Consider the following 20385-nt stretch of genomic DNA (forward strand, 5'->3'; position numbering starts at 1 on the left):
CTGAGATCTGAGGATTAAGGTTCAAAGCCAGCCTGAGCAGAAAAGTCCCCATCAAAAAAGCTGGAAGTGATGGGCTGGGAAGGTGGCTCAGTGGTAGAGCACTTGCCTTGCATGCTTGAGGCCCGGTTTGATTCCTCAGCACCATGTAAGCAAAAAGAAAAAAGCTGGAAGTGGCATTGTGGCTCAAGTGGTAGAGTGCTAGCCTTGAGCTGAAGAGCTGAGGGATAGTGCCCAGGCCCAGAGTTCAGGCCCATGACTAGACCCCCCCCCAAAAAAAAAAAAAAACCAAAAAACAAAACTGGAAGTGGCACTGTGGCTCAAGTAGTAGAGTGCTAGTCTTGACCACAAAGTGTCTAGGATAGTGCCCAGACCCTGAGTTCAAACCTCAGGGGTAAAAAAATAAAAACCAAGGGTAAAAAATAAAAAAGTTTCTTGGAGAACATGATTTAGCTAGCTCTCAGATCCCTGGGACTCTGTGAAAGAAGAATTCTCAAGAGGAAAACTATTTTTGCTGTGACCCTTCTGACAGTCTTCCAAACCTGATAACAACTTTATGAGACTTGGTCCACTAATTAAAATGAACCACCCATCTAAAACAGAGCTAGGTAAGCCCTAGGAAAATGAATCAGGAGATATTGAGTAAAGTTTCAGTCAGCTTTCTATACTTCTTTCTCAAAGATGATATTGGTGGCACCACTTAAATTCTATGGCTTTTCTCAATAATCTGGAGCAGATAAGGAAGTCTTCTTAGGACTAAGTAGCTCTTCTTTCCCAAACTCATGCCTGTAATCCTAGCTTTTCAGGAGGCTGAAATCTGAAGATCATGGTTCAAACCTAGCCCAAGCAGGAAAGACTGAGACCTTTTTTTTGGGGGGGGGGGTCGGTCATGGGGCTTGAACTCTGGCCCTAAGTACTGTCCCTCAGCTCTTCAGCTCAAGGTTAGTGCTCTACCACTTGAGCTACAGCACCACTTCCAAGACTGAGACTCTTTATCTCCAATAAACTACATAAAAACTGGAAGCAGAGCTGTGGCTCAAGTGGTAGAGCACTAGCTTTGAGCAAAGAAGCTCAGGAACAGCACCCAAGCCCTGAGTTCAAGCCCCAGGACTGCACACAAAAAAGAAGGGGTACTATTGGTAGTCAGTGTGCACATCTGTAATCCTAGCTACTTAGGAGCTAAGGTCTGAGAATTAAGGTTCAAGACATCCTGAGCAGATATCTTATCTATAATTAACCAGCAAAAAGCTGGAAGTGGGGCTATGGCCCATATACAGGGTGTCAACCTTGAATGAAAAGCAGGAGCATGAGTCCCTAAGTTTGAGCCCCAGTACCAGCACATACGTGTGCACACAATACTATTAACAGAAAGAACAATGCTGTTTTACTGGAACAAAAGCCAGTTTCTGCCAGGCACCGGTGGCTCACACCTGTAATTCTAGCTACTCAGGAGGCTGAGATCTGAGGATCATGGTTCAAAGCCAGCCCAGGCAGGAAATTCCACGAGACTCTCCTCTCAAATAAACTACCAGAAAACCGGAAGTGGCGCTGTGGATCAAATGGTAGAGCGCTCACCTTGAGCTGAAGTGCTCAGGGACAGCACCCAGCACCAGAGTTCATGCACCACAACTAACAACAACAACAAAAAAGCCAGTTTCTGTGTGGTGACATTTTGTTAAGTTTTATACTACATAAGCCATCGATCATTCAGTTTGTGCCACTTTGGTAAGAGAATGTGAGAGCTGGGTAGAAGACACAAAAGGGGTATAGTGCATACTCAAGATTCATAATGGTGCTCAGATTTCTCTAGTTTATTGTCACAGCAGAAGTGGGAGACAGAAGGCAACCTTCCATACATAATACAGTTTGGTCAGAGCCCCAGAGTAGCCCTTCCCACCCTTACACCATGTCCCAAGAGCCTGACCCAAGTTTGGTTCCCTCCTCCATCCCACTCTAGACACACACTCATAGCTACCAAAGTTAGTGAAGCCAAATGGCCCCAGGCCCCTCCTATTGCTCCAGCTCCAATCCTTCTACCATACTCAATCATCACCCACCATCTCCCATTCCAATTTCCTTTTTGCATACTGGATATTCTTGTCACATCATGAGGATCACAGACCCACCAGCAAGCCTCCCCTTGATATTCATCCATTTAGGCCCATTTCCTTCAGAGGCCTACAGAGATCATGGAAAGCTATACCAGCTTTGGTGAATGGAGCCCCAGCCCCAATGCCCTAACCTTGCAAATATGGGATAAGTAGAGAGAGGCTGATGGAGGCATCATGACAACTACAAAAACCTCTTATCCCTCATCTATGGACACCTGTATCAGGGAGAATACATGCCTTCTCCTCTTTAACACCAAAATGGGAGAGGAGATAATTTAGGGGTCTGGGTCCCTAAGAGATATTAGGACATTTCTCCCAGGAACTGGGGAAATCACAGGTTAAAGGTCAAGGTTAGGATAGCATTCAAATGTCAAGATCATCTTCCTGCATGACCTGCCTACTTTCCCTGCTTACTCTGGCCCAATGCCCTTATGTACCTCCCAGGTTAGTGCTGTGGGAGGTGAGGGTTGGGTCCCACATCAGGGCAATAAAGGTCCCTCAGCAGGAGACCTCCATAGTGTGCTCTGGGGGCCCTGAAGGAAGAGTCCCAGACTCACTACTCTGGGACAGGGTACGTGAGCGGGACCGGTTGCCATCAATGGATGCTGCACTGGTCAGAGAGGCTGTGCGAGACCGGGACAGACGAGTCATACAAGATGAGGCCACTGTGAAGACAGAAGTACAAGTAAGGAGTCTGAGAGGAGACTGGCAACCTGGAGTAGGGTGCTTGGGTAAAGACCAAGGAGGGCCAAGGAACCAATGAGCTTGACTTGGCAGAGAGTGGTGAGTCCAGAAATTAACATAAAATGGTGTCAGCTCACACTTGTAATCATAACCACTCAAGAAATGGAGCTCTTAGGATCGAGGTTCAAAGCTAGCCCAAACTGGAAAGCTTATGAGGCTTTCTTCATTAAGCCCTAAAAAGCAGGAAATGGAACTGTACCTCAAGTGTAGAACACTAGCCTAGAGCAAAAAAGCTAAGGGATAGTACTCAGGCCCTGAGTTCAAGCCCCAGATCTGGCACCAAAAACAACAACAATAAAAAGGTTTCATGTCTTCCCACTCCTCCTTTGGCCCCACAATAGCCTCTATCCCCTACTCACTGTAGCCCATGCCTTGCAGGAAGTACTTGAAGGCCTCAGTCAGCTTGCCTGGCTGTGGATATATTAGGAAGACATAAGTTACAGGCCAAGCAGGAGTCCAAGGTAGAAGAAATAGGATGTGTCAAAGGGAAGAGGAGTTCAAAGCTACCAATCAATATCTTACCCACTTTCTCATCCATGGTCAGAAGGAAACTCACCTGAGTCAGCTGAGGCTGACCTCCAGAGTCAGCCATCTGCTCAGAAGAGCCACCCAGGAAAAAAAGATACACTTGTCAATGAAATGATCCCCACCAAGAGGTAGAAAACAGATTTCCCTTTCCAGCTTCCTCATTCTATGCTGTTTGTTTTCTTCTTCATTCTCCTACCCCTCCCACTCATTTCCATGAAAGCCCTGATGGCTTACAAGCTGAATTCAGAGAAGAAATATAGCTCTAGACAAGGGGCCAGAAGGCAGGCTGGACAGGGAGTAGAGTTACTGACCTTAAGGAACGAGGTCTGGGTAGGGTCCAGTTTTGAGTTGCATTCCACCTGGAGTAAACAGGATGTGAATGAATGAGACTACTCTCCATGTGCACCCCACCCCCACAAGACCCTGATTCCCTATCAGCTCCCTACCCAGTTCTTTTCCAGGAACCAAATTTATAATGCCACAAAGCTGTCCTAAATCACTGTCCTAAATCACTAAATCACTTTCTCCTTAACAAAATATACTTCTGACCACCACCCTCAGATCCAAGCCCTTCCTTACCACCCAGAATTTCCTACTAACCACTGCATCTTCATGGGGTGCTTGATCTCCTACCACCAGCATCACAGGACACCTACAGGCAAAGTATTGGAGAAAAGGAAGTGATCCTGACACTGTATCACCCACCTCTTCCTGTAACAGCATCCGGAAGCTAGGAGATAGTGGCTCATGCCTATAATCCTAGCTACCTAAGAGGCTGAGATCTGAGAATCACAGTTCAAAACCAACCCAGCAGATGATTCCTTTTATCTCCATTTAACCAGCAAAAATCCAGAAGTGGAGATGTGGTTCAAGTGGTAGAAGGTCAACTTTGAGCATAATAGCTAAGGGATAGTTCTCAGGCGCTGCAATCAAGCCCTAATACTAATGCATGTGCACGTGCACGCATACACATACACACACACACACACACACACACACACACACAGCAGCTAAAAAACATGAAAGGCTCCAGCTTTCTTGTCCCCTGTTGATTCCACAAAGAGGAGTGAAAAAAGGGAAAGATAAATGGGGTAATTTGCTCCATAGAATGTAGTAAGAAATGACAGGGCAATTCCTGGGCAAAGCTTCTCTTCCTAAGGAATATAAACACTAAGGTAAGATCCAAAGTGAGGGCAAAGCCTCATTTCTTAAGGTCTTACTTGAGAGTGATCTCACCACCGCGCTCTAAGTTCAGGTCTCGGCGGCTACAGAGGAAGTCAAAAAGTAGAAATTTTAGGCAGTTATGCTATATCCATTCACATATAAGCTATCCTCTACTCCCCACACCTTTACGAAGCTATCTTCTTTCTTTGTGGTCAAATACTGGAATTAAAAGTGGCAACCAAAGGGTATGATAGCGGCAGATCCCAGGCACAATGCTCCTGGATCCCTGATCAGAGCTTATCTATTCAAAAGGACAAATCTTACTCCTGGGAGTTCAAAAATAGAAGGGAAATAAAAGAAGGGGGACCGTACCCCATAATCACTCCTGCGTTGTGGTCCTAAAACTTCTCTAGTTGTATACCAGACCCTACCCTCCCTGGAGTTTACCTACTTCCCAGCTCCCCCAATCTCCTCTGTGCCCCCCGACACACAGTTACTGGTTCTATCTCCCTCTCACATGCACACACACAGCCCACCCACTTGTTGTAGCTGTTCCAGTACAGTTCAATGTTCTCCAGGTTAGGTGCATGCGTAATGGTATTTCTATACTTTTGTATCAACTCAGAATTTCCAGATATCTCTTCCTGAAGAAGAGAAGAGATAAATTCAGGTTGGAATGTGAAGTCAACAATTGCTGGATAAGAAGAGACAAGCCTTCTTCCCTCCCCAGACAATGTCCAGCTAAGGAAGTCGCCACAAAGAGTCAAGTCCCTGCTGGTGCCCTCTCTGTCCTCTCCATTTTCCAGAACCACTTACCTGGCTGAAAAGATGTCCAAGGATCATCTCCGGAATGGAAGAGGTGAGGCCGGTTAACTATCAGAAAGAGCAGGTAAGGTAAGCATGTTCAGGATATTACGATCTTTACTTCCCTGCCTCATCACCCCCTCCTTGAAATTTAGAGTTAATTCAGTTGCACTTATAAAGTAATTGGACATAAACAGAGACATTCCCCACCCCTGGCTTAACTGGATCCATACTAAAAAAGAATTTCCACCCTAAGTCTCAGAATAGAGGCTCTCCAAACCTTGTGGGCTGCCCAGTCCATCCAGCCCTTGGCATTGGGATCAATGTTGATGAGAACAAGACCTTCAACTGAATCTGGGTGGGAAAGCTGAAAGGCAGCAGAAAGGAAGGAGGTAAGAAACAGGGAAAGGCCTTGTCCCCTTCTCCACTGAGTTCTACCTACCAAACTCTTGTGCCCATTTCCTCCCAAAACACATAGTAATAACTAATAACAATTCCTACAAATTAATCAGGGCCATCCCCCATCTGGGAGTTTTTACTTCTTACAGCATATCGTGACAGGATGTAGGCTCCTGCTCCAACACCAACTCCAATTATTGTAGAGAAACTATAAAAGGTAAACGTATATGTCATGAGCTGTGGTATCCAAAACTTCTGATAGTCTAGTGTCTCACCCTTCTTCCCAAGACCACAAGCACAAGGATAACAGCAAAGGGTCTTCATTTGGGGGATGTAGAAAGGAAAGTATCAAGGAGCTAAAGATAGCACTGGTAGTCAGCACAGATCCCTGAAGTCCATTCCCTTGAAATGACAACAGTAATGTCTACACTAGTAGATGCCAGCCTACCAACCAGATACTCTTTTCCTATATGAATTTCCATTGTCCATTCTCAACTTTCAGAACCAAGTTGAACTTGTTCCACTTCCTGGTTCCACCAGCAGAAGTGGGAAACTTTTTTTCTGCCAAGGGCCATTTGGATATATATAACATCACTTGAGAGCCATACAAAATTATCAATACAGGCATGTGGTGGAAGGCAGCCAACTAGAAGCCAATGAGAATACATGTCTGTCCTGTCATATACCAAAAGATTTCATGGGCTTTATGTTGCCTAAGGGCTGGACATCCCTACCCGCACCAGAGGAACAGGAAGAATGTGAAAACAGAGACAACTTAAGTGAACAGGGAAAATGGGGGAAGTGGAGACAAGAAAAAAGTAAGCTCAACTGCTGAGAGCCATTGTGCTTAGGAAAAGTCAAGCCAAGAACACAACCAGGAGTCAGTACCTCCTTTGCCTCGTGTGGTTTCTTTTTTCCCATTCCGTCTTACACACAAGTTCAACAGGTGTGTGGAGGTGTGGGGAGTAGGAGGATAAGAGACTGATCCATCTGGTTCCTCAGGGATTAGGCCACCCGTTCTCTTCTAGCCTAGCTTCTAAATCAGAGAAGCCCCTCCTCAGCCTAAGGCAGGGCAAGCATATGGCCTTCCTCCTTCCCCTTTCCTCCAATCAGGGATGCTATTCAGCTGACTAATCAATTGTCCAACCCCATGGCCCTTCCTCTTAATAGTCAAGGTGGGAGCATGGGAAAGGTCAGGGACCAAAATTAGCCCTGGAACTATGGTGAATGCAAGGGATTCCTTGTATGACATGAGGGATTCTTCCTGTCAGAAAGACAACTCTGGTTTGGAGGGGTCACAAGGCCTCTCACTTTAAGTACTGCAGGATGCAAGGGATCATATCTGCAAGCTGGTCCAGAGATGGATACTGGTATCTGGGAAAGAGAAGAATGTTAAGAAAGATACCAGCATGTACCAATACCTCCCACCCCATGATGCCTGTCTTATCTTCTCTCTTTCCTCCACTCATCCATTCTCCCCCTACCTGTCCAGTGCCTCACAGACTGGTAGAGTAAGGAGCTGATTCTCACCCCAAAGGGAACACAGGAGCCCCCTCTTCCATTCCAGGGGCATCTACATGAACCCGAACGAAGTTTTGGATGATTTCCTGCATATCCCCGAACTGAAACAGTGGCTGGAAACAAGATTTATCTAAAGAAAACCCACATCACCTCAACAACAGAATCAGATGGAAAAAAGCATCCCACATCAGAACCTACCATCTTGTTTGATGCTACAGTACAGTCAGACCAGACAGCAGCTTTACCCCCAACATGCCTGGGGCTCCCCATCTGCCCACACTGACCCTCCCTCACCCTGGGTTCTTACCCTCCCCCTAGCCTCTTCCCAGAAAGAAGAGGAGCACGAAAGGGAGGTCTTACAGTTGAGTCCCACATCGTGGTAGGTGAATATCGCTGGACGTTTAGGTTTGGGGGTGCCATAGACAGTAAAAGTGACAGAGCCATAAGGTGTCTCCACAGAGTGAGTCTGTAGGAAAGCAGATCACCATCAGGGTGGAGTTCTGTTGAGAGGAAAAGGAGGGCTACACGAAAGTCAGGGGAATGAGGCAGAGGAAAGGAGAAGAGAACAAATAATTAAAAATTGTATCAGCAAAACTTTGGGAAAATATGATAGTGGAAGATGGGTGTGAAGGTGGAAGAAAATCAAAGTCTGGGGTGCATTAAGGAACTCAGAAAGGGAGAAAAGAGGAGAAAGCAAGAAAGGAAAGGAAATCAAGAGAGGAAAACAGCCCTCTGGTACAGAGGGAAAACAAATCCCTCTTCCCACCCTGGGGCTGTCCCCAGGCACGGTGTTACCTGTCCCTGGTCCAGGAGGATTCTGGCAGCTAACTCAGCCTCCTGGAGAGACACACACAGACAGATACACACAACCACAAAGTGTCACAGACGGAGTCACATAAAGACACAGAGAAGAAGGGGAAGAGAGACCACAGACAGAAAGAGTGACAAAAGAAAAAAAAAAAGGAGAGGATGAGGATTAGTATAGTGACAAGACACAAATCTGGGCTTCCATTTGCAGTACATGGGCAGAAGTGGAGAAAGTTGGTGTGTGCATTAGAATAAGAGCCATGAACTTGGGAAGCCAGGCGGCAAGGGGGATATTCAGAGGTCTGAGTTTCAGCCAGGGAAATCAGGGGATCTCCAGTAACCTTGGCCGCCTCAAGTGTCTGTCCTGGCAACAGTGGCTTCTCCTCTGTGATCTGTACCTCCTGCAGCTCCGCCATGATAGCCTGGCAGGGTGAGAAAACAATAGTCCTGAGAGGCTGCCTCCTGCAGCACCTGGCTTCCCCGATAATGCTCAGACAACTGAGGGTGCAGGGGGTCCCAGGGGCTTAAGACTACTATGGGACATCATGAGGATCTTTCCTACCTCCATTATTTCCAGGCAGACCAAGGAAAGGGATTGCAGAAGAGGAATCAGGACATGCCTACAGATTGCATATCCTGCTGTTGCCCCCTCCACATCCACACTCCAGACCCCTTCTTCCCCTAGCCTGGACAGAATTACCAGGGTGGAGTAGCAGTGTGGCTCCGGTTTCTTAAGCTATATTTAGGGGGACACCCTACACACCCAGTTAGTTAGGCACAATGTGAAACTTGTGGTTCAATGACGGAGAACTCTTAAGGTACCAAGGAATAAGGTAGTGAGAGTTTATAATAGACTATTACCCAATCTTTAGCAACTCAGGGAAGAGGGGGCTAAAAATGTCCAAAGCCTGTGGCTCACACCTGTAATTCTAGCTACTTAAGAGGCTGAAATCTCAGGGTAGTAATTTGAAGTCAGTCCAGGCAAGAAAGTCTATGAGACTTTTAGCTCCAGCCTTGAGCATACAAACTGAAGGACAGCACTAGTGCCCTGAGTTCAAGCTGCAGTACATGTGAGCGCGCGCACACACACACACACACACACACACACACACACACACACAAAGCAATGGTCATGGGAGAGGAAGGACACAACAACACAAGGATATAAATATCCAGCCCAACAAATACGCCCCTCCTAAGTCTCAATACCCTTTCCTCCCCACCCCTAACTGCAAGTAAATGTTCACACATTCTCAATTAGAGGGGCCACAGAGGCTGCCTCACAATGCAGCCCAGCCAAGGAAGTTTGCAGCCTAGGGGTGGGGTCACTTACTGGGCTCCTATTGGCTGAATGCAGTGGAATTAAGAGGTCAGAGTTCTCAATCCTCGATCTGAGAAAACACAGTAACAAGGTTAATGACATGGGAAACTGACCCTGGGTCTTTTAGGGACAGAAAGCATCCACTTTCTGGTGCCTCCCAGGGTCACTAACCTTCCTGGGGTCACTAGCTCTCCCCAATCCCTAGCCCCGAGTCCAGAAACCATGTCCTCCCTAGGCTTTAATCGATACAAACTGGACAGACCTTCGAAAGGACACAAAGGATGTCAGTCCAGGCTGGGATAGGGGCTGGCGAGAAGGAGGTACTAATATGGACGAATGAGTGTGTCAGAACTTCTGGATTCTACCCCTGGCTCTGCCAGTAACAGTGTCACCTTGGAGCAGTCGCTTACTATCAATTTCCTTTCCTCACACTAGAAGGAGACTAGAGGTTTGTGACAGCTCTCATTTGTAACGAAAGTAGCAGAGTCTGACAACTTCCCTCCAGTATTTAAAAGTAAACAAAACGCTTCGCGCCTTCGTTTCTCTCCACCCAGTGTCTGTGTAGGTCCCGCGTGTGAAGAGAGATGATAGGTAGGGCCTTCCGACAATCTCCCAGCCTCCCCGACGGCGGGCGAGCGCCTGTGTAAGCCGGGAAGGGATGGGTGGGACTTCAGGAAGCGGTCAGACCCGGCACCCAAAACCCGTCCCCAAAAGTTCCTGCACGGCCCGTCCGCGTGGGGTCCTAACACTCTTCGCATGGCCGGCGCCGAGCCCTGGCTCGTGGACACAGTCCCGTGAGCACCCCCTAAGAGCGCCCAGCAGCACGATCAGAGCGTCTGCCTTTGTGCACAGCGGCCCAGCGCACCCGCCTCGCGGGTCCCGGACCCAGCTGGCTGCTCCCAGGGTTGGAATTCGGGCCCGCCAGGCCCCGCGGCCCCTCGCCCGCCCCTCCCCCTACCTGCCGAGGCCTCCGCGGTCGCTTCCACCTTCACTTGCCTTTGACGCGGGCCCGCCCCAGCTCGAACTCCCCACAGGTCCGCCCCGCCCCGCCCACGGGGCCTCAGCTCCAAACACCGTCCCGGACCTCCCGACACTGCCCCCCTCCACCCCGCCCCAGGCTGCACCGCCCAGGGAGGAGCTGCGTTGGGGCCGAGGCCGGGGTGGGTAGCCTCTTAGGAAAGCAAACTGCTGGACGCTTCCAGCCTCTTCCTGGCGCTCTCCACAACACCCTCCAGCCGCGAACATGGAGTGTGCATGGGGACTCCTTAATCCCGCAAGAAATCCCCTCGTCCACCCCAACACTGCGCCTCTCTACGGCCTGGCTCTGCCGGTCTCACTCTAGTTCCTTCTTCCCCCCCCCCCCGCACTCAGTAAGGGGATGGGTAGTGGGGAGACCAAGCCCAAGTACCAACACCCCAAGAATTAAACTCCGCCGGCGTGGGAACAGCTAGCTTGAGGAAGAGGAGGTGGGCGATGACCGCTGCTCGGGAGGCCGGGGTCTCAGCGAGAGAGGAAGGTGTGCCCGCACCCAGAAGCGTAGCAATGGGGTAGGGGTGGACCGAGGACTCAGGAATTCCTACTCTGCGGCGTGCAGGGTCCTGGTACCTCTCGTTTTCTGCGTCCGGACGCCTGCTCTCCGGCTGCTCCACTAGAAGTTGGAAACTGGGCGGGGGGGGGGAGGGGGGAGAGGGGGGCCGCGGGGCGGGGAATGCTCGGGGCAGCTATAAATAGAGGGCGATCGCTTGAGGGGGGGGAGGATAGCCAACGGGGACTCCCGAGTCAAGGCCCCAAGGAGGGGGAGCGAGAGGGGGTTGGGACCCTCAAGGGTTCTGACACCCGGTAAACAGGCGAGGAGGCGGAGTTAACTCTGTAGGGGTGGAGTAGGGGCTTTGGGAAGGACGCTGTGTCCCGGGCTGAGACCCAAGAGACCCTGTGGCGCTCCGGCACTAACCCCTCCCAGCCCAGAAAAGGAGGGTGAGACCAGCTCAGACCGGCTGAGTCCTTACGCCCTAACTATGGTTTCTCCAGGACTGCTGTGATTCTACCGTGCATGGATGAGTGTGCCACCCTAGACTTGCACACACACTAGGTGCAGCCCCCTGCTACTTAGAAGAAGGCCTCCTGGAATGGGATAGTTAATGTGACTAAGGAAATCCAAAGTCGTCTTAGGCGAAATAAAACCAGCCTGAACTTCTCTTCACCTGCCCCACTTTTTAGCTCTCCACCTCCTAGGATCACCCCCACCCCATCCCCCTGCAGCCTGGTTTCTGACTTGCCATGGGGGGCTGGGCGTCAGGCCAGCTGAGAACAATAGCCAATGGAACTTGAGCTGCCAACTGCAAAACCATCACAGACTGCCCCCACAAGACCCCCAAATTGCCCCCCCCCTGCCTGGGAACTACCCTCCCATTACCACCCACAACCCCCCTCCCAACCAAGAACATCAATGCCCCTTTCATCCCCACTTGGCAGGTCTATTGGAAAGGAGAGGCCAAGAGGGAGGAGGGGACCCCAGGCCAGAAGAACTGGTTAGTCTCAAACCTAGTCTTCAACAACCCCAAATATAAGAGACTCCTTATATCCCCCAACTGGAGCACCTAAGTTTTCCTTTCTTCCCAATCCCACTCCCTTCTATTTCCCCAGAGCTGTGCCACCCAACCCTCTCATCACTCTGAATGTGGGCTTAAGCACACTCTCTTTGACAAGAAAGTAGCTTAAATTAGGCCCAGAGGCAAGAAATAGAATTTCAGCAACCCCAGTAAACTTGGGTGCCCATGGGGTGGGGGGTTGGGGGACCTACAGTGAGAATTTCTGTCCAAAGCCTTCTCTGATGTTCTCAAGTTGCCTTACTTGGAGTGGGGGAGGGAAGGACCTGAAGGTTCCAGCATCTAAATTCGTCTCTGGGTCAGGATGACTCAGGGGGAACCTGATAAGGGACTAAGCAGGGGTTTGGGGAGGACAGGAGATGGGAAATTTCCACTGAGGTCAGTGTGCTTCCCAAGTCTAGGGGGTCCCATTCAGCATACTGCAGGCATAAGTAAGATTGGTTCTACCTTAAAACAGGGTTCTTTTCTGTCAGGACAGCTCCAAGCCAGACCTGGGTGTAACTGTCCACAAGAACAATTACCATTTTCTGGGCCAAAAGCAGCTTCAAACTATGCCTTCAACTATGCAACAGGTCACCCACCTGCTATGTCCAGACATTTTGTGGATGGAATTAGAAGAAGTATGAAGTTTGGTCAAACCTTCTCTAGAGAGACAAGGTACAAACAGGAAAAAGAGGGAATTAATATTAAGAGAATAATTCCTGAATCTAGTTTCAACTGTTCTCCAGTGAGAGATCAGAGATTCCACTCACACATGGTAGTTTTTGTATCCCCTGAAGAAAAACAAAAAGAAAGACTGAAAATTCAAATATACTTTCAAATATATGTAACAGTGTCTGGTGATCAAAACTATCTATATACACAATAAAACATACATTGGCAAAACATAGATAGAATTTACTAAGTTCACTTTCAATCTTCTATGTGCCTGAAGATTCCAAAATCTCTAGTAATACTTGAAAAACGTTCATCACAGGAGATTGTAGCCTCCAATCTAAGAGCCATGTCTTACTATAATTTAGAAAGAGAGAGATTTTGTTTCCAGAGTGAACCACACAGATGAGAAGTATTGAATTGTAGAGAAAAGCATTCTTTCTAGGCAGGAAGGGCATGTGAGATGTAGAAATACACAAGCTACTTGGAAGAATTGAAGAGTAGCTACAGGCTCTTCCCATATGTAATCCCCAATGGTTTAAAGACATTATTGTCTTTACTACAGAGATGAGAAAACTGAAGCTTGAAGGAACTGAATGACTTGCTCATGGCTACCCAGCTAGTAATGACATATCTAGTACCCAGCTTAGACAGACTGAGGCTAATCTGCTTGCTTGGTTTTAAGACCTCTAAAGTTCATCTATCTTGTAACGCTTTTTGCCAAAAACCATAGAGAAAACCCTGACAACATTTTTTGCACTTCATAAAAACTATGCCAAGTCAGTGGATCACACCTGTAATCCTAGCTACTTAGGAGGCTGAGATCTGAGGATCACAGTCGAAGATAGCCAGGGCAGAAAAGTTGGTAAGACCCTTATCTTTAATTAATCACAAAAAGCCAGAAGTGGAGCTGTGCTTCAAGTGGTAGAACACTAGACTTGAGTATAAAAGCTCAGGGTCAAACAAAGGAGGAAGCAACATGCTCAAATAGAAATGTATTCATTACCTTGCTCATGTAATTGTAACCCCTCTGTACCATGTTTTCACAATTAAAAAAAACTTATTAAAAAACAACAACTCAGGGACAGTGCCCATGCCCAGAGTTCAAGCCCCAGGACCCACAAAAAAAGAGGAAGAAGAAGAAGGAGGAGGAGGAGAAGGAAAAGGAGAAGAAAAAAAGAAAAGAAAACCTTATCTGGAAGATTTTCAGACTCTGAAACCTCAGTCTGGCCTTCTCTTTCCTTTTTGAGTTCAACACTAGAATCCTTTAAAGTTCTTACTGAGGTTTAGTGGCCAAAGTCAGTGGGATTCTCACACTGGTCACTACAACCTGAGCCTGGAAATGAGACAGGAGAGCAATGGTAGACTGAAGCAAAGGGTTTTGTTTATTTTATTTATTTATTTTTTTATTTTTATTTTTTATTTTTTTGCCAGTCGTGGGGCCTGAACTCTGGGCCTAGGTGCTGTCCTCAGCTCTTCAGCTCAAGGCTACCATTTGAGCCACAGTGCCACTTCCAGCTTTTTGCTTATGTGATACTGAGGAATCGAACCCAGGACCTCATGATGCAAGGCAAGCACTCTACCACTGAGCCACGTTCCCAGCCCCGGTTTTGTGTATGTTGGTACTGAGGCTTGAACTTCTAGCCTGAGTGCTGTTCCTTTACTCTTTTCCTCAAGGCTGGCATTCTAACACTTGAACCACACCTCTACTTCTGGCCCTTGGATAGTTAATTGGAAATAAGAGTCTTACAGACACTGGGCGCTGATGTCTCATGCCTGTAATCCTAACTAGTCAGGAGGATGAGATCTGAGGATCGCGGTTCAAAGCCAGCCTGGGCAGGAAAGTCTGTAAGACTCTTATCTCCAATTAACCACCAGAAAACTGGAAGTGATGCTGTGGCTCAAGTGGTAGAGCACTCACCTTGAGCTGAAGAGCCCAGGGACAGCGCCCAGGCCCAGAGTTCAAGCCCCACAACTGACAAAAAAAAAAAAAAAGAGTCTCACAGACTTTCTTACCTGGGTTGACTTCAAACACTGATACCCAGTTATCAGCCTTTCAAGTAACTAGAATTATAGACATTAGCCATGGTGCCCAGCACAGATGTTGTTGTCAACCTTGACTGTTGTGGGCTGAATGTTTGTGTACTCTCACAATTCACATATTAAAATCAAAATTCATCAGAATGATAGTATTAGGAAGTAGGGCCTTTGGAAAGTTATGATTAGATTTCCTGAGTGCCAGACCCTATGAATAGGGACAGACACAGAAAAAGGTTTTGCTCCTTTGTCCAACTATATGAAGACACAGTAAGGCACCAGCTCTAAACCAGAAAGTAGCCCTCACCAGACTCCAAATGGATTGGTACCACCATCTTAAAACCTTGAGAACCATGAGAAGTGAATTTTGTTATTACACTTGCCTATGGCAGCTTTCCTGGGCTAAGAATACCTTCTCTAGGCCCTCCTCAGCTTTTTTCTAAGGAAAGCATAAGACAATTTGACTAAGACCCAGAGGATGGGTAAATTGGGCTGAAATGATGAGGGATTTGACAAAGGTTGACAACTTACTCAATTCAGCATGCAAGATTATACCCTAAAGACAAAGGTCTAACTGGAACCACAAGAGATATCACATGAGCACTGTGACATCATCACTGCCACATCTTCCCTGCCAGCTACTCCCACATACCTTTACACACTTGGACACAGAGACTGGGAAGGATCATACATTATCCAGACACTCTCAGATACACAAAATGATGAGGAAATGGGATTATTCAATACTTAGCATGGATATTAGTCTCTGTATTGTAAGGAAGAAGGAACTTGGTAGCTGCTGTAGATAGGATGGAGGAGGACCTCTGGATAGAAGTAAGGCATTATTCCTCAGTTCTCCCTTTCCCTCTTCTCTCACTCTTGAGGCTCTTCATTACCTTCCCCCACCACAAATTGACCATGGCATCAATTATTCCACTGATTTGCCATCTTCAATGAATTGTTAAGCAATGACACTGAAATAATAAGGACTTCTCCAAGCTGTGCAAACCTTGTGACATCAGCCAGGCACCAGTGGCTGGCGTCTGTAATCTCAGCTTTTAAAAAAACTGAGATCTGACTATTGTAGTTCAAAGCCAGCTCAGAAGGAACGTCCTTGAGATTTTTTTTTTTTTGGTCGGTTATGGGGCTTGAACTCTGAGCCTGAGCGCGTCCCTCAACTCTTCAGCTCAAGGCTAGTAGTCTACCACTTGAGCTACAGCACCACTTCCAGTTTTCTGAGTGTTTATTGGAGATAAGAGTTTCACAGACTTTCCTGCCCCGGCTGGCTTTGAATTGCGATCCTCAGATCTCAGCATCCTGAGTAGCTAGGATTATAGGCATGAGCCACCAGCGCCTGGCGTCCTTGAGATTCTTATGTTCAACTAACCACCAGAAGCCAGAAGTGAAGATGTGGCTCAAGTGGTAGAATGCTAGCCTTGAGTGGAAAAACTAAGGAACAGCACCCAGGCCCTGAGTTCAAGTCCCAGGACTGGCTGTGCCCATGTGTGCTTGAGTGCACATGTGTGTGTTTGTCTTATTCACACACACACACACACACACATAAAATTAAGAGACAATAAAGGAGCTGGGCCAAAAGTAGTTCAAGAAGAGTCCAGATGAAACTCTGAAGGACATCTGTTCATCCATGCAGGACAAGGACCCAGCCACTGCTGTTAATAGTGAGTGATGGTCTTTATTCATAGCCTTTGAGCCTTCCTTCCTATATCTCTTCTGCTTTAGTCCCTGCTTTCATCCTCCAGTATCCAAACTCTGACAACTCTATAACTTGGGAAACAGCAGAAACTGACCCAGAAAGGGGAAGTAATGACCAAGGTACACAATAGCAATTTGGGGATACCAAGCTGTGAAGTCATAGAGGCCTATTCCATGATTGGCCACAATATAACTATTTTATTAATTCAATTCAGATTCATTTCCAAATAACCAGTATTCAGGCATCTAGTAGTTGGTGGTTCTGGGGAGATATGTGCATCTCTTCCTTTAAAGTTTAATCTCATACCTCCTGCCTCTCACCCATTTTCTTCCTTATTGTTCCCTCTATAGAGTAGCAACCTTTTTATTCTGGGTTAGGGGCTGAAGTCCTCAGGTAGAAACCTGGTCAGAATAACTCCTCTGGAAAGATAAGCATCTGCCTTTCCTCCTCACATACCACACACATCTCTATATCACATTCTCACTGCCTTGTGGGTAGCAGAACTCCTGGTCACAGCTACATTGGCCCTGAGGAAGCAGCATGGTAAGTAAGAAACAGAAGCAGAACAAGAGCTCTGAGCACTTGTTGGGAGGCTTAAACTTATCCTCTGGCTTGCAGAAATCAACATCAGTGGATGTAGTTTGACATATACCGAGAAGAACAGTGGCACCCACAAAGATGAAAATGGCAAAGGCAAGGGTACTGAAGATATGTGGAGACTGGCAACTCCGGCCACAAGAGTGCTGGCACCAATGATGGCAAGAAGAGCAGCAAGTAAAAGCTTCACTTTAGCCTGTTGGTCCCCTGACCCTTAACCTTTATTTTATTTATTTATTTACTTATTTTTGTGCCAGTACTGGGACTTAAACTCAGGGCCTGGACATTGTCCCTTAGCTTTTTAACTTAAGGCTGGTGCTCTATGTGCTACTGCTATATTTCTAGTGGTGGTTAATTGGAGATAAGAGTCTCATAGATTTCTCTGCCTGAGTTGATTTTTGAACCAGGATCCTCAGATCTCAGCCTCCTGAGTAGCTAGGATTACAGGCATAAGCCAGTGGTGCCAGACTCTAACTCCTCATTTTTAATCCAAAGGAGTCTAGGAAATAATATACATCTCTGTATGCATCAGCCAATGAGGTTGGGTTAATAAGAGCAAGGGACAGATTAGCCTGTTGGTAGAAATGGGGAGAAAAATCCCGAGTCAGAGTTTTCAGCCTTCTATCCTGCAAAGCTTTATACCTACCAGCCATAAGTTGCTCTGTTTAGAGACTGCTTCAAAAGAATATATTTAGAGATAAACCAGATGTAAAGGCAAAGTATTTGCTCCCTGTGTTCACATATCTTTGGTACCCCTTCCTTCCTTCCTCCCCAAAAGAAGTAGCGAATTTCTTGTTTCATATGCTGTGACCTAGGTATCTCTGAATAGACCCTTTCCTGTGTCTCCCACTTTCCTCATCTGTTGAAAGTCAGGTTTTGTTCAGAGAGTAATAAAACCATGTAGAGCCAGGGGAAGGGTGAATCCACTTTTAACACAGCCCAAAACTGGGTCTCCCCCACACACACCTCAATCATGGCAGCCATACAATTCAGACCTTTCTGACCACTCAGAACAGCCTAGGAGGATGGTCAGAGGGAGATGGCCACCAGGACTCCAAGAGCAGAAAGAGGAATTAAATCATAATTGAGTCAGACGTGTTTTAACCTTTTTTATTTTGACATGATTCACAAGAAGTTGAAAAAATACAGAGAGAGCTTATGCATCTTTTTTTTTTCTAAACTTTCATTTACTGTTGGCTTTCTTTTTTGTTTTTTTGGTTGGTCATGGGGATTGAACTCTGGGCTTGGGCGCTGTCCCTGCATTCTTCAGCTCAAGGCGAGCATTCTACCTCTTGAGCCACAGCGCCACTTCTGGTTTTCTAGTGCTTTATTGGACATAAGAGTCTCATGGACTTTCCTGCCCAGGCTGGCTTTGAACCACGATCCTCAGATCTCAGCACCCTGAGTAGCTAGGATTATAGGCATGAGCCACCGGCTCCCTGCTCATATGCATCTATCACTTGGTTTCCTCCAGTATTTGAACTCATGTATAGGAGATTGAATGGTAGGTAGATACCCTAACACTTGAGCCACACCTCCAGCCTCTTTTTGCATTGATATATTTCATAGTAGGGTCTCACTTTTTTTTGGGGGGGGGTCCAGTTGTGGGCCTGAACTCTGGGCCTGGGCACTGTCCCTCAGCTCTTCACCTCAAGGCTAGAGCTCTACCACTTGAGCCACAGGGCTAGTTCCAGCTTTTTTTTTTGTTCTGATTATGTGGTGCTGAGGAATCGAACCCAGGGCCACATGCATGCAAGGCAAGCACTCTACCACTGAGCCACCTTCCCAGCCCCAGGGTCTCACTTTTTGTCTGAGCCATGGCTGTGATCTTTCTAGTGAGACTTCTTTGTGTTGCTGGGAATGACAGGCACTAGCCACTTCACCCAGCCATGGGTTCCCCGCAACACTCACCCCAGATGGGATACAAGCACAAAGCACGACATGTAGCCATTTGTTGAGATAGAGTCTGGAGAATTTTTTTTCTGGGGTTGGTCTGGAACAGTAATCACCCGATCTCTACTAGAAATAACTAGAATTAGACTTGAGCCACCTCACCTGGCTCAGTTGTAGTTTTAAAACTATGACTAGAGCTGTGGCTGAGCCTGCTTCATTGCCTTCGTAGCAGCAGAACCTGAAACCTGGGTGACGTTGGGAGGAGCTACTGGAAAGAAAGGGAAAAAAATAACCAGACAGGAATGGATGAGAGAAGGTAACTTGAAATTCCAGTGGGCCAAAGAGAGAGGATGGAAAACAGAGGGGTTTTTTGAGAAAAGAAAGGCAGTTTGGAAGTATAGATGAAAACTCTGGGCTCCATGGTAGAAGAAAGGAGGAAAGGAGAAGTATATGAAGAGAAAAAAATCTGTGATTTCATAAAGAAGAGCAGGCTTGCAATTGAGGGGATGTGGGGTAGTGAGGTTAAAGTATATCTAAGGGTCTCCTAGATCTGGAGTTACTCATTGTAATGGGAAGGAGAGGGTTACAGGGGAAATGGAAAGACTGAGATGGGAAGCAAGGACACTGGAGCTGGGTGCCTGTTGCTATGGTGTGCGCTGGGGCCCTAGGCCTCTGTCCAGGAGTCAGGATCTGGCACAGGAATGGACAGGCACTGCCAACTGGGCATAGTCAGCTTCTTGGGTGGGTTTTACTGTCGCTAGGAGAGGGAGGATGGTGGTAGGAGTGGTCAGAAGGTGGTAAACAAGCTGGAAAAAGCCTAAAAGTTTGATTGCAGTTATCAAAGCTCTAAATATTTCCCTAGCCTCCTGGTCTCTTGGGAGGAGCTTTGTCTTCCTTGGACATTGGTAGAAAACAAACAACAACAACAAAAAAAAAAAAACAGGCACCCATGGCACATGCCTGTAATCCTAGCTACTCAGAAGGCTGACATCTGAGAACTGCACCTCGAAGCTAGCCCAGGTAGAAAAGTCGGTGAGACTCATATCTCCAATAAACTACTCAGAACAAGTTGAAACTGGCACTGAGGTTCAAGTGGTAGAGTACTAGTCTTGAGAAAAAGAAGTTCAGGGACAGCACCTAGGCCCTGAGTTTAAGCTCCAAGTTCAAGAAGAAAAAAAAAAAAAAGACTCAGCCTAGGCAGGAATGTCCATGAGACTTTTATCTCTAATAACCACCAGAAAGCTGGAAGTTGGAGATGTGGTTCAACTTGATAGAGTGATAGCCTTAAGAGAAAAAGCGAAGGAACAGGCCCCAGGCCCTGAGTTCAAGCCCAATACTGGCACACACAGAAAGGAAAGAAAGAAAGAGAGAGAGAAAAAAGGAAGGGAGGGAGGGAAGAAAACTTGTGGGAAGCAAAATTTGGGAAAGGGAACAAGCAGACCTGCAGTGGTCTGTAGGAGGTGGGGGTGGTTTGGGAATTAAAATTCC

The 20385-nt window shown here is 47.1% G+C and overlaps 1 protein-coding gene across 4 annotated transcripts; it reads right to left on the minus strand.

The window, feature by feature from the left end:
* Window positions 1–1784: 1784 nt before the first annotated feature.
* Ndrg2 (NDRG family member 2) lies at window positions 1785–16718 on the minus strand. Of its 4 annotated transcripts, none has more exons than XM_013029689.1 (17): window positions 16714–16718; window positions 9409–9460; window positions 8417–8497; window positions 8064–8105; window positions 7629–7734; window positions 7278–7398; window positions 7059–7121; window positions 5895–5955; window positions 5629–5715; window positions 5361–5417; window positions 5085–5188; window positions 4601–4645; window positions 3981–4032; window positions 3692–3739; window positions 3409–3444; window positions 3212–3263; window positions 1788–2773 (listed from the first exon to the last, which is right to left on the minus strand). In XM_013029689.1, exons 3-17 carry the CDS (start codon window positions 8489–8491, stop codon window positions 2607–2609), a joined length of 1116 nt encoding a protein of 371 aa, XP_012885143.1. In that variant the 5' UTR covers window positions 8492–8497; window positions 9409–9460; window positions 16714–16718; the 3' UTR covers window positions 1788–2606. The 4 variants fall into 4 exon arrangements, with proteins under 4 accessions (XP_012885145.1, XP_012885143.1, XP_012885142.1 ...); XM_013029688.1 differs by lacking the exon at window positions 16714–16718 and adding an exon at window positions 10355–10409 and having other exon boundaries at window positions 9409–9466; XM_013029691.1 differs by lacking the exons at window positions 8064–8105; window positions 16714–16718 and adding an exon at window positions 10355–10409 and having other exon boundaries at window positions 1785–2773; window positions 9409–9466.
* Between the last annotated feature and the right edge of the window lie 3667 nt (window positions 16719–20385).

This window comes from Dipodomys ordii, unplaced genomic scaffold, assembly GCF_000151885.1.
Source record: "Dipodomys ordii isolate 6190 unplaced genomic scaffold, Dord_2.0 Scaffold121, whole genome shotgun sequence".
In the NCBI taxonomy this organism is placed as follows: Eukaryota; Metazoa; Chordata; class Mammalia; order Rodentia; family Heteromyidae; genus Dipodomys; species Dipodomys ordii.

Bases quoted from the DNA above. Each gene is read 5' to 3' on its own strand.
- Ndrg2 (XM_013029689.1), bottom strand. From the start codon at position 8,491: ATGGCGGAGCTGCAGGAGGTACAGATCACAGAGGAGAAGCCACTGTTG. The intron at 7,122-7,277 runs GTGAGAATCAGC...TCTCTTTCCCAG, and splicing joins GCTCCTGTGTTCCCTTTGGG to ATACCAGTATCCATCTCTGG. The intron at 5,418-5,628 runs GTTTGGAGAGCC...TCTTTCTGATAG, and splicing joins TGGACTGGGCAGCCCACAAG to TTAACCGGCCTCACCTCTTC.